The 13,778-nt window shown below is 37.9% G+C and overlaps 1 protein-coding gene across 20 annotated transcripts in view; it reads left to right on the top strand.

Moving 5' to 3' along the window:
• WDR76 (WD repeat domain 76) overlaps nucleotides 1-13,241 on the top strand; it is an 88,834-nt gene extending 75,593 nt beyond the window's left edge. For 18 of the 20 annotated variants that reach the window (XM_084971860.1, XM_084971843.1, XM_084971774.1 and 15 more), the window contains 2 exons: nucleotides 1,432-1,485; nucleotides 11,291-12,844. In XM_084971860.1, coding sequence (XP_084827986.1) covers nucleotides 1,432-1,485; nucleotides 11,291-11,543 — 307 coding nt within the window. In that variant the 3' untranslated portion in view covers nucleotides 11,544-12,844. Of the gene's footprint in view, nucleotides 1-1,431; nucleotides 1,486-11,290 lie in introns of all 20 variants that reach the window. The other 2 variants (XR_014812346.1, XR_014812345.1) reach the window with 1 other exon arrangement.
• Nucleotides 13,242-13,778: the final 537 nt, after the last annotated feature.

Genomic DNA, 13,778 nt, shown 5'->3' with positions numbered 1-13,778 from the left:
CTTGAGATTGGTAAGGGTGGTCTGTAGCTACCCCAGGGAGTTGATGTCAGGCTTTCCTTTTAGCACTGAAATTCCAATGAAAGAAGTCTTGTGATATGTTGGAAGTGAGATAATTTTAGCCTAAGGAGAAGCTCTTATAATGGGGATAGTGGGATCTACCTTGCAAGTGAAGTGCTGAGTTGAAGTTGCAGAGCCATGGGTAGCCAGTAAAGATAGCAAAATTTGGGTTTCTACACAAACTACTGGGTAAAATTTTATGGTTTTAGCCTTGGTACCTTTCTGTAGCTACTTCCTAAAAATGGATTTTAAAATGTAATGTAAACCAATTGAACAAAAATAGAAATAATGCCAAGTAAAAAAGATGTGGAGAATGTTAACGCAATAACAAAGGAAATGATTTTGTTCTCTTCTAAAATCCCTGACTTTGCTTAACATTGCAAGCATTTCTCAGTTCATGACTTTTTCCTTAAGTGATTTTGGAACTCATTCATTGTTCATTCAACAAGTGTCTGTGAATGTATACTGTGGGCCAGGCTCTAGAAAGGCACCTAATTTCTATTTAGTCTCATTTATTGGAAGGAACACGGTCTATATGTATGATAGGTGCCCAGTTAATTTCTAGTAATATCTGTGAGCATTACCAAGTAGTACATTAAGAGATTTAGTCACCAGATGTTGGCACCTCAGTGTCCCCTTTCCACCCATGAAATTTTGTCTTAAGAGCTTCTTATTTTTCCCATTCTTGTTCATTTGCACTGCAGGGTTAACTCTTATTACATTAGCTGTTAATGATTTGGCTTTCTAGTAATCTGATTAATTAATAAGCTCTAGTACCAAGAAATTGCAAAGGAATAGCTAGGCACAAGGAGAAGGGGAAGGTGGTAATAATAGGGTTAGTTTCTGCCAGAGCAGTACCATGCAGAAAGGAAGCTTCTGGATTCCTCCCATTGCTCCACAAGAACTCCTCCCCTTGGTTGCTGCCCGGGTTATTCTTGCCATTACCTAAAGTGACACTATCATGCCCTCAGCTGATCAGTCTCTTAGGGAAATTGCTCTCTATATATGCATTCACTTTTTAGGTTATTTGTGCATTTTTCAGACTATAGCCCTTATGTACAACCTGTGTTACTGTGAATCTGAATTTAGTTTTAGAGTCCAGATTATCACTTTAGAATGTGTATTTAAGTTTGGAGTAATAGTGTTTAAATCATTCCCACACTAAGGTATAAGCACTGAATTTTATAATATTCCTTGTAACTTTTATTAAATATATTAGCTGAGATTTGTTAGAGCCTGAGCCTATATATTTTAAAATATTATTTCATATCAGGAACCAATGAAAAACTTGTTAAATACACTGATAATATTTCAGAAATTTTTCAAAAAACAATAAAAAAGTGTGCTTCTTTAATCTTGCTCTTTATTTTACAGAATCTTTGACAGCAGCTGTATATCTTCAAAGATTCCTCTTCTCACCACCATCAGGTAGGTATCCATGTGCCAAATAGTTAGACCCTGAATTACTATGAGCTTTCTATTGGAGTGTATACGTTAGACATCTGATTGTCAAAGAGAAGTAATAGGTCTTATTTTGTACTACTTTGCTTAAGTGTTCCAGGTTGCTAGTTGCTATCCTATCCTGAAGGGTTCTAGCTTCCAGGTTCCCTGTCTATAAAGAGGTTCACTTTCTTTTAGTCCATGTCTGTTCTCTCCATCTGGGAGGTTATTTCTGGTTAAAGTGAATATATTCCAACCTGAATTACTCGTGTTATCGTATTGATGAGACTAACTTGCTGGTGAGGCTCACCGAAGCTCTGTTTATTTTTACGTATTTGTTCAGGGTTTAGAGGGCTTCCCCACCTTCTCACTTACATTGTTTGGTTACCCTCTTTTTGCATCTGCTACTTTTAATATATGTATTTTACATCAGAATTTGCTCAGTGCCTTCTTCCTAGACATAATCTCTTTATTAGTATATATTAAATTGGGAACATGATGTGTAATGTATGTTGATTTTTGCTTCTTGAGTTTCATAGTCTGTAGAGGCTATGTTTAAGTATGTTTTCTTTTTCATAGAATTTCCCCTCTTCATTTCCTTTTTCACACTTAATCAATTCTAGTTTATTTCTAACATGTATTTAAAAATTATTTAGGGTGATGATTCTAGGGTCAGTAGAGATAGGGTCATTGAGTGGCAGTGGGAAATGTGATTTTCCATAGTTCACTCTTCTTTATTAATTTTTTTTTTTTTTTGGCCTAGCCTGCAGCATGCAGAAATTCCCAGGCCAGGGATCAAACCTGAGCCATAGCAGTGACAACACCTGAGTCTCCAACCCACTAGGCCAATAGGGAACTCCCATACTTCTTTAATAAGAAAAGGTTGCTAATAGTGTTAAGGTATAAAGAATAAAGGGCACTGCTTTGCGTTTTGCTTTGGAGGGCAGTAAAAGCCCCAAATGCATGTTTTTTCTTTATTTTTAGTTGTGGTTGTAAAGATGTAACATTAAGTTAACCATCTTAACTATTTATCTGTACACATTTCAGTAGTGTTAGGTATATTCACATTATTGTGCAGTGGATTTCCACATGCTGCAGGCACTTTTTTTGGCTATGCCTACAGGCACTTTTTCCCCCAGGCCAGGGGTCAAACTCAAGCCACATCAATGACAACACCAAACCCTTAACTTCTAGGCCACCAGGGAACTCCTCTAGAAGTTCTTCATCTTGCAAAACTGAAACTGTGCCCATTAAACATTCATTCCTCTTTTCTCCTTCTCCTAGACCTTGGCAACCATCTTTCTACTTTTTATTTCTGTGATTTTTTTTTCTACTTTAGATATTTCATATGAGGGAAATCATGCAGTATTTGTCATTTTGTGACTGGTTTATTTCACTTAGCGTAATATCCTCAATGTTCATCCATATTCTAGCACATGAAGGATCTCCTTTATTTTTACAGGCTGCATAATATTCTGTTGAATATATATACCACATTTTCTTTATTCCATTCTGTTGAAGGACATTTGGGTTATTTCTACCTCTTGGCTATTGTGAATAATGCTGCAGCAAACAAATGGGATGCATATATCTCTTCAAGATCCTGCTTTGAATTCTTTTGGATATATACCCAGAAGGGGGATTTTGATGGATGGATCATCTCATAATTCTTTTTGTTTGTTTGTTTGTTTGTTTGTTTGTTTTGTCATTTTAGGGCCATACCCATGGCATATGGAGGTTCCCAGGCTAGGAGTCAAATTAGAGCTGTAGCCGCTGGCTTACACCACAGCCACAGCAACACAGGATCCGAGCCGCATTTGAAACCTATACCACAGCTCATGGCATCGCTGGATCCTTAACCCACTGAATGAGGTCAGGAATCGGACCCATTGTCCTCAAGGATACTAGTCAGGTCCTTTAACCGCTGAGCCACAACAGGAACTCCTATTTTTTAATTTTTTGAGAAACCTCTCTACTCTTTTTCCATAGCAGCCAAACCATTTTACATCCCTGTGGTGCACCATGATTCTAATTTCTCTTTATATGCATCAGTACTTGTCTGTTCTTTTGTGTGAGATAATATCTCATTGTGGTTTTGATTTGCATTTCTCTAAAGATTAGTGATGTTGAACATCTTTTTATATGTTTGTTGGCCATTTGTATATTTTCTTTGGAGAACTGTATATTCAAGTGTTTGCCTATTTTTATCTTTTTTTTCTTTTTAGGGCCTTACCTGTGGCATATGGAAGTTCCCAGGCTAGGGGTCGAATTGGAATTGTAGCTGCTGGCCTACACCCCAGCTACAGCAACACAGGATCTGAGCCTCGTCTGCAACCTATACCACAGCTCATGGCAATGCTGGGCCCTCAACCCACTGAGTGGTACCAGGGTTCAAACCTGCGTTCTCATGGATACTAGTCAGGTTCATTAACCACCGAGCCACAACAGGAACTCCTCACTATTTTTGCTTTTGGTGATATATATATCCAAGAAATCATTGCTAAATTCAGTATCCTGAAGCTTTCCCCTTTTGTTTTCTTCTGTATTTTATTAATAGTTTCAAGTGTTCTGTGTAGGTCTTTAACCTACTTTAAGTTAATTTAAGGTTACTTTCCAGCTCTATTCTTTTTTTTTTTTTCCCCCCTTTTTAGTACTGCACCTTTGGCATGTGGACGATCCATGGCTAGGGATCAAATTGGAGCTATAGCTGCTGGCCTACACCACAGCAATGTAGGATCTGAGCCACATCTGTGACCCACACAATAGCTCATGGCAATGCCATATCCTTTAACCCACTGAGTGAGGCCAGGGATCAAACCTGCATCCTTATGGATACTAGTTGGGTTCATTACCATTGAGCCATGATGGGAACTCCCCCAGCTCTATTCTTTTGCATTTGGATATCCAGTTTTCCCAGCACCGTTTGTTGAAGAGACAGTCCTTTCCCCATTTTCTGGTCTTGGTATCCTTGCTGAATATCATTTGACCATGTACATGAGAGTTGATTTATTGGCTCTCTGTTTTGTTCCATTGGTCTTTCATGTCTGTCTGTATGTTAATACCACACTGTTGTGATTACTTAGTATGTTTTGAAATCAGGAAGTATGAGGCCCCCAATTTTGTTCTTCATTTTAAAGATTATTTTGGCTATTCTTTTTTTTTTTTTTTGTCGTTTTGCTATTTCTTGGGCCACTCCCACGGCATATGGAGGTTCCCAGGCTAGGGGTCTAATCGGAGCTGTAGCCACAGCCAGAGCCACAGTAACGCGGCATCCGAGCCACGTCTGCAACCTACACCGCAGCTCACAGCAACACCGGATTGTTAACCCACCGAGCAAGGGCAGGGACCGAACCCACAACCTCATGGTTCCTAGTCGGATTCGTTAACCACTGTGCCATGACGGGAACTCCTGTTTTGGCTATTCTTAATCCCTTTGAGCTTCCATATTAAGATAAGGATTTTTTTCTATTTTCTGTAAAACATACTCTTGGGATTTTCTTAGGGATTGTATTAATTGAATTCTATAGATCACTTTGGGTAGTATGGACATTTTAACCACATTAAGACTTCCAATCCACAAACACATTGTCTATTTATTTGTATCTTTTTTTTTAAGTAATGTTTTATAGTTTTCAGTGTATAAATCTTTCATGTCTTTGGTTAAATTTATTCCTAAATATTTTATTCCTTTTAATTGTTATAAATGATATTGTTTTCTTAATTTTCTTTCTGGGTTGATCATTGTTAGTATGTAGAAATGATTCTGATTTTTGTGTGTTGATTTATTTTTATTTTTTATTTTTTTGGCTTTTAACTCAGTTAATTTAATTATATTTACAGTTGTACTATGATCATCACAATCCAATTTTACAGCATTTCCATCCCAAATCCCCAGCCCATCCCTCCCCCCTCAATCTGTCTCCTTTGGAAAGTTTTTCAAAGTCTGTGAGTCAGTGTCTGTTCTGCAAAAAAGTTCATTGCATCCTTTTTTAAGATTCCACATATAAGTGATAACATGATATTTGTCTCACTGTTTGACTAACTTCATTTAGTATGATAGTTTCTAGATCTGTCCACGTTACTGCAAATGCCATTATTTCATTTCTTTTTATGGCTAAGTAATATTCCATTGTGTATATTACCACATCTTCTTTATCTACTCCTCCTGATGGACATTTAGATTGATTCCATATCTTGGCTATTGTATATGATGCTGCAGTGAACATTGGGGTACATGTATCTTTTCAAGTCATGGTTTTCTTTGGATAGATGCCCAGGAGTGGGATTGCTGAATCAAATGGTAATTCTATTTTTTTAGTCTTTTGAAGAATCTCCACACTGTTTTTCATAGTGGTTGAACCAATTTACATTCCCACCAAGAGTGTGAGAGGGTTCCCTTTTCTCCACACCCTCTCCAGCATTTACTATTTGTAGACTTTTTGATATGGCCATTTTGGCTGGTGCAAGGTAGTACCTCATAGTAGTTTTGATTTTCATTTCTCTAATAATGAGTTATTTGAACATATTTTCATGTAATTTTGGCCATCTTTTTTGGAGAATGGTCTGTTTAGATCTTCTGCCCATTTTTTGATGGGGTTGTTTGTTTTTTTGATATTGAGCTGTAGGAGGAGTTTATGTTTTGGTGATTAATCCCTTGTCAGTTGCTTCATTTGCAAATATTTTCTCCCATTCTATGGGTTGTCGTTTCATTTTGTTTAAGGTTTCCTTTGCTGTGCAAAAATTTTTAAATTTAATTAGGTCCCATTTGTTTTTATTTGTTCGTTTGTTTTTATTGTCATTACTCTAGAAGGTGGATCTGAGAAGATGTTGCTGTGATTTATGTCAGAGAGTGTTCGACCTTTGTTTCCTTTAAGAGTTTTATAGTATCCAGTCTTATATTAAGTCTTTAATCCATCTTGAATTTATTTTTGCGTATGGTCTTAGAAGTGTTCTAATTTCCTTCTTTTGCATGTAGCTGTCCAGTTTTCCCAGCACCACTTATTGAAGGGACTGTCTTTTCTCTATTGTATATTCTTGCTTCCTTTGTTATAGATTAGTTGACCTTAGGTGCCTGGCTTTATTTCTGGGCTTTTTGTCCTGGTCCACTGATGTATATTTCTGTCTTTGTGCCAGTACCATATGGTTTTGATGACTGTAGCTTTGTTGTATAGTCTGAAGTCAGGGAACCTGATTGCTCCAGTTCCATTTTTCTTTATCAGGATGTCTTTGGATATCCTGGGTCTTTGGTGCTTCCAAACAAACTGTAAAATATTTTGCTCCTAGTCTGTGAAAATGTCCTTGGTAATTTGATAGGGATTGCATTGAATCTGTAGATTGCCTTTGGTAGAATAGGCGTTTTGACAATACTAATTCTTCCAGTCCGAGAGCATGGTATATCTTTCCATCTGTGTCATCTTTGATTTCTTTCATCAGTGTCTTATAGAGTACAGGTCTTTTGTCTCTTTAGGTAGGTTTCTTCCTAGGTATTTTATTCTTTTTGATGGGATTGTAAATGGGATTTTTTCCCTAATTTTTCTTTCTGATATTTCATTGTTAGTATCTAGAAATTCAGTTGATTTCTGTGTATTAATTTTGTACCCTGCCACTTTATCAAATTCATTGATGAGTGCTAACAGTTTTTGGGTAGTGACTTTAGGATTTTCAAGGTATAATATCATGTCATCTGCAAACAGTGATGGTTTTACTTCTTCCTCTCCAATTTGGATTCCTTTTATTTCTTTTTCTTCTCTGATTGCTGTGGCTCAGACTTCCAAAACTATGTTGAATAGTAGTGGCAAAGGCAGACATCCTTATCTTGTTCCTGATCTCATTGGGAATTCTTTTAGCTTTGCACCATTGAGAATGATGTTAACTGGGTTTGTCATATATGGCCTTTATTATGTTAAGGTAGGTTGCCTCTATGCCCACTTTCTGGAGTCTTTTTCTCAGAAATGGGTGTTGGATTTTGTCAAAGGCTTTTTCTGCAGGTATTGAGAGCATCATATAGTTTTTTGTTTTTGCCATTTCTTGGGCCGCTCCTGTGGCATATGGAGGTTCCCAGGCTAGGGGTCTAATAGGAGCTGTAGCACCGGCCTGTGCCACAGCCACAGCAATGCAGGATCCAAGCCGCGTCTGGGACCTACACCACAGCTCACAGCAACGCCGGATCCTTAACCCACTGAGCAAGGCCAGGGATCAAACCCGCAACCTCATGGTTCCTAGTCGGATTCGTTAACCACTGCGCCATGACGGAACTCCCATCATATGGTTTTTATGCTTCAGTTTTTTAATGTGGTGTATCACACTGATTGATTTGTGGATGTTAAAGAACCCTTGCATCCCTGGGATAAATCCCACTTGATCATGATGTACAATCCTTTTAATGTATTGTTGGATGTGGTTTGCTAGTATTTTGTTGAGGATTTTTTGCATTTATGTTCATCAGTGATACTGGCCCATAATTTTCTATCTTCATGATATCTTTGTCTGGTTTTGGTATTAGGGTGATGCTGGCCTCAGAGAATGAATTTGGGAGTGTTCCTTCCTCTGCAATTTTTGGGAATAGTTTCAGAAGGATAGGTGTTAGTTCTTCTCCAAATGTTTGATAGAATTTGCCTGTGAAGCATCTGGTTCTGGACTTTTGTTTGTTGGAAGTTTTTAAAATCACAGTTTCAGTTTCAGTACGTGTGATTGGTCCATTCATCTTCTGTTTCATCTTGGTTTAGTCTTGGAAGATTGTGCTTTTCTAAGAATTTGTCCATTTCTTCCAGGTTGTCTATTTTATTGGCATATAGTTGCTTGTAGTAGTCTGATATGATCCTTTGTATTTCTGTTATGTCCATTGTAACTTCTCCTTTTTCATTTCTAATTTTATTGATTTGAATCCTCTTTTTTTTCTTGATAAGTCTGGCTCAGGGTTTACCAATTTTGTTGATCTTTTCAAGAACCAGCTTTTCGTTTCATTGATCTTTTCCGTGGTTTTCTTGGTTTCTATTTCATTGATTTCTGCTCTGATCATTATGATTTCTTTCCTCTGCTAAAATTGGGTTTTGTCTCTTCTTTTCTCTCTAGCTGTTTTAGGTGTAAAGTTGGGTTGTTTATTTGAGCTTTTTCTTGTTTCCTGAGGTAGGCTTGTATTGCTATGAACTTCCCTCTTAGCACTGTTTGAGCTATGTCCCGTAGTTTTTGTATTGTTGTGTTTCTGTTGTCATTTGCTTGTAGCTATTTTAAAATTTCCTCTTTGATTTCAGTGATCCATTGGTTGTTTAGTAGCGTGTTGTTTAGTCTCCAGGTGTGTGTGGTTTTTGCAGTTTTTTTTTCTTGTTGATTTCCAGTCATATACCTTTGTGGTTTGAAAGAATGCTCAAAATGATTTCAGTTTTCTTAAATTTACTGAGGCTTGATTTATGGCCCAGAATGTGATCTCTCCTAGAGAATGTTCTGTGACTACTTGAGAAGAATGCATATTTTGCTCCTTTTAGATAGATTGTTCTATAAATAATATCTATTAAGTCCATCTGGTCTAATGCCTCATTTAAGGTCTGTGTTTCTTTGTTGATTTTCCTTTCTTTTTTTGGGGGGGGGTGTCTTTTTTTTAGGACCACACCTGTGGCATGTGGAGGTTCCCAAGCTAGGGGTCAACAGGGCTGTAGCTGCCAGCCTATGCCACAGCCACAGCATGCCAGATCCGAGCTTCATCTGGGACCTATACCACAGCTCATGGCAATGCTGGATCCATCCATTGCTGTAAGTTCAGTGTTAAATTCCCCCACTATTATTGTGTTATTGTGAATTTCTCCTTTTAAGGTTGTTAGCAGTTGCCTTACATATTGAGGTGCATGATCCTTTGTTGGGTGCATATATATTTACAGTTGTTAAATCTTCTTGGATTGATTATTTGATCATTATAATGCCCTTGTCACTTATAATATTCTTTAAGATCTATTTTGTCTGATAGGAGTATTGCTACTCCAGCTTTCTTTGGATTTCTGTTTGTGTGGAATATTTTCTCCCATACTCTTGCTTTCAATTTGTATGTGTCCCTAAAACTAAATGGGTCTCTTGAAGATAGCATATATATGGGTTCTGTTTTTGCATCCATTCAGTCAGTCTCTGTCTTTTGGTTGGGGCATTTAGTCCCTTTACATTTATGGTAGTTATTGATATGTATGTTTTTATTGCCATTTTATTCATTGTTTTGGATTTGTTTTTGTTGGTCTTTTTTCTTCCCTTCTTATTCTCTTCTGTTGTGGTTTGATGACTCTCTTTAGCATTGTGTTTGGATTGCTTTTTCTTATTTGTGTGTATATCTATTGTAGATTTTTGATTTGCAGTTACAATGAAGTTTTTGATATAGGAATCTCTATATATATATACAAGATTGTTTTAAGTTGTTGTTCTCTAATTGCAAGTGCATCCCAGTGGCCTGCAGTTGTACCCTTCTTTTCTCATGATTTCTGGTTTTGGTAGCATATTTGTGTGTGGATAATTTCTTTTTTTTTTTTTGTTTTTTGTTTTTTGTCTTTTTTGTTGTTGTTGTTGCTATTTCTTGGGCCGCTCCTGCGGCATATGGAGGTTCCCAGGCTAGGGGTCAAATCGGAGCTGTAGCCACCGGCCTACACCAGAGCCACAGCAATGCGGGATCTGAGCCGCATCTGCAACCTACACCACAGCTCACAGCAACGCCGGATCCTTAACCCACTGAGCAAGGGCAGGGATCGAACCCGCAACGTCATGGTTCCTAGTCGGATTCGTTAATCACTGCGCCACGACGGGAACTCCGATAATTTCTTAATCTTTAGTATATGTATGCCTTTACTGGTTAGCCTTGTCATTTGTAACATTTTTTTATTCTAGTTGTAGCCTTTTATTTTCCCCCTAGAGAAGTTCCTTTAGTATTTGTTGTAAAGCTGGTTTAGTGGTGCTGAATTCTTTCAGCTTTTGCTTTTCTGTAAAGCTTTTTTTTTTTTTTTTTTGCTTTTTAGGGCCACACCTGTGGCATAGGAAAGTTCCCAGGCTACGGGTTGAATTGGAGCTACAGCTGCTGGTCTACACCACAGCAACATGGGATCCAAGCCGCATCTGCAACCTACACCACAGCAAATGGCAACACTGGATCCCCAGCCCACTGATCAAGGCCAGGGGTTGAACCCACATCCTTATGGATACCATTTGGATTCATTTCTGCTGTACCACAGTGGGAACTCCCTAAAGCTTTTGATATCTCCTTCAAATCTGAGTGAGAAGCTTGCTGGGTAGAGTAATCTTGGTTGGAGGATTTTTCCTTTCATTATTTTAAGTATATTGTGCCCTTCTCTTCCGGCCTGCAGAGTGTCTGCTGACAAAACTGCTGATAACCTTATCGGGGTTCCCTTGTATGTCATTTTGCTTAGCTGATCCTGTTAAAACAGCAATAACCTAGACTATGTATTTCTTATTTCTAGGGCTTCTTCTGTTTCCATGTGCTTAAAAAAAAGGAGGGGAGTCCACTGAGTTAGGAAATAGTGAACAAAAAATGTACCATTTCAGTAGACATTTAGTGACCATCCTCTGAGCATAAACCACAATACTTGGCACTGGAGTTTCAAACATGCAGAGGAAATCATCTCTGTCTTGAGTTTCAGACTTGTAGGAAGGATGAGATTAGATAGTTGGTGACTCCGTAACTTAATGAAAAGAAACTTGGCAGAGATAACCAGCATTTAGGAACAATGCCATCTTTACCCTCTGCCCATGCTACCTTGAGTTGATTAATACTTACTATCCTTTAAAAAAGTTACTTTTTTTTCACTAGGCACAACACCATCACTGGGCGATGGTTGACCAGGTTCCAAGCTGTGTGGGACCCTAAACAAGAAGACTGTGTCATAGTTGGCAGCATGGCCCATCCACGGCGAGTGGAAATCTTCCATGAGACAGGAAAGTCAGTGCATTCTTTCCTTGGTGAAAGCCTTGCGTCTGTATGCTCTATCAATGCTATGCACCCAACTCGGTATATTTTGGCTGGAGGTAATTCCAGTGGGAGGATACATGTTTTTATGAATTAAGTAAGTTGCAGAGTTACTTAATTGGTTTGGCAACAGCAATTTGTACAAATTAATCATTGTCTAAGGAGCCCACTAATTCATATGGCTAAGCCTGTTTACTTGGTAATATGTTCTGTTTAGCAACTATAAAATTGCTTAGTTAATAAGAACCATGAGCAGAATGTACTTTTAGTAAGGGAGAAGCCTTATATGCTGCTTCTACAGGGTGGGGAGGGAATTTGAGGGGAGTCTGTGATGCTTCAGCACTTTTAAATCAAGCAGAATGTTGAGAAATTCTAACATTATTAATGATAAAGCTTTGAGTGATCAGTATTAAAAGTTTTTGTGGTTTTGATTATGTAGTGATATATATAGATTTGTCGTTTATTTTATAGTTTGGAGTGAATATTTATTTAGACTCATACACTGGAAGGGGTCCTGAAAGGTCATCTAACTTGGTGATTTTGAAACTTAATTTTTTAAACTGAGAACCTTTTTTCCCTCCGCCTTGAAATTTAATCTTACACGAAATCCCAGGATAATTGCTGAGAAGCTTTGGTTTACTTGGGCAGGGCCTGTGTCTATGTGCATTGACCCTTTCCCTTCTCTGTCATCTACGTGGCTCTTGAGACACAGCCAAGGAGTCCCAGGGCCTGAAGGTGCGGGGTTTGGATCTACCCGATCCCTGTAATCCAGTGCCAGATTACCTTCAGACCAGTGTTTCCCCAATTGTGGGTTGTAGTTATCCATCCACATGAAATCAATTAACCGGCCATGAGCAGGGTTTAAAAAAATGAAAAGGAGAGAAATAGTATAGAAAACATAATTAGAATAAGTATTCTTTTGTGAAACTTAGTTCCATATGCATACATATTTGTAGGTATACATGCGTATGTATATTCTGATGTAAAATGTGTTTATTACTGTGTACTTCGGGTCGCAGTTAAAGAAGTGAAAGCTTCCTCCCTTAGAAGGTTGCAGAGAGCCTTATCCATCTCTGTCTTTAAACTCTCCAGAGGAGATTGTGTAGCCTGGGGAAGTGTTGTGAAATATCATTTTTGTCATTTCTTCATAAAATTTTTTTTTCAGAAGCTATGGCAATTTGAATGTGTCTGTTGCTGGAAGGGAAGCTACTAAATCGGTGACTACTATCACCCTGTGACATTACCTATCCAACTTTATTTCATTGTTCTTCATTGTCAAAGTACTACTGAAAGGGTATTGTAAATAGCTGCAGCAATATGTTTGATTTCTAAGAGGAACTATTATCTTTTCATAATTATATATCATAGAAATAAAGTGATGTGTATCATTTCCTTGAAGAACATTTTTTTCCTAAATAATTTCCTTCTCTAAATTTTGAGGCTTTGTTTATTAAAAGATTGTGGGTGTTTATAAGGCATAGGATTTCTCTATTTTCTTGATGATAGGAATACAGGAATTTATAGGCAAGGTGAAAATATTAATTTATGAAATGCCAAGCAAAGCTAAGTGAGGTTGAGGTATATTTAAACTGTCCTGGAAATAGTAAATGAAGCTTTTATACTCCCTTTCCCTTTTCTATACCATTTAATTTTACAGGTTCTAGAGTGGCTAGTTTTGTGGGATTTGTTCCTTTTTTAAGATGTTGAAAACTACTGTCAAATTAGTACCATCATTTAAGCTTTGAGTACTTGGTGGTCATTACTTGGCTTCTGCAATAAATGTTAGCAAATTCTTGATGTTTCTCACTTTTGTGGTTTCTTTGCAGCTTCACTTTAAGCTGTGCTATTTATATCCCATTCCATGTAACCAAAGTTCTGTCTTGAGGGAGTGCAGGAAAGAGAGAAGGAGAGTTGAGTGGGGGACTTGTTTCTTGGTGGTAAGCTCTATAATGGAGCAATTGTTTAAATCCGGCAAGCACACAAAGGACAGCTGTCTCCCTTAGGATATCCTTAAACTGTATTTTGTTGTGAAAGGCACTTCTCCAAGAGACTTGCTTGAAGCTGTGTGGCTTCTTTAATTGTGTGCATATTATGATTGCTATCTCCCTTCCGGACCAACCTTTTATGTTTGTTGGCCTTTATAATAAATCATAAGCATGTAAGCTCTGAATTCCCTGGAGTTATTTTCTTAGAGATGCCTGGCCTTTTTAAATGCCTTGTCAAGGAGGAAGGAGATGTTTCTCATTTGGGGTGGACAGAGACTTGGTCAGACTATGAGAGACCACAAATGATTAGGTATTGATAGACTCTGAGTTGCTTAAGACCTGTTTTA

Source organism: Sus scrofa, chromosome 1 (genome assembly GCF_054392235.1).
Source record: "Sus scrofa isolate SSC_HxYL_T2T_F1_AM1 chromosome 1, Sscrofa_HxYL_maternal_Yorkshire_Landrace_v2.0, whole genome shotgun sequence".
NCBI classification, from domain to species: domain Eukaryota; kingdom Metazoa; phylum Chordata; class Mammalia; order Artiodactyla; family Suidae; genus Sus; species Sus scrofa.
The sequence above is the reverse complement of the archived record's forward strand: the minus strand, read 5'-3'. Positions and strand labels throughout refer to the sequence as shown.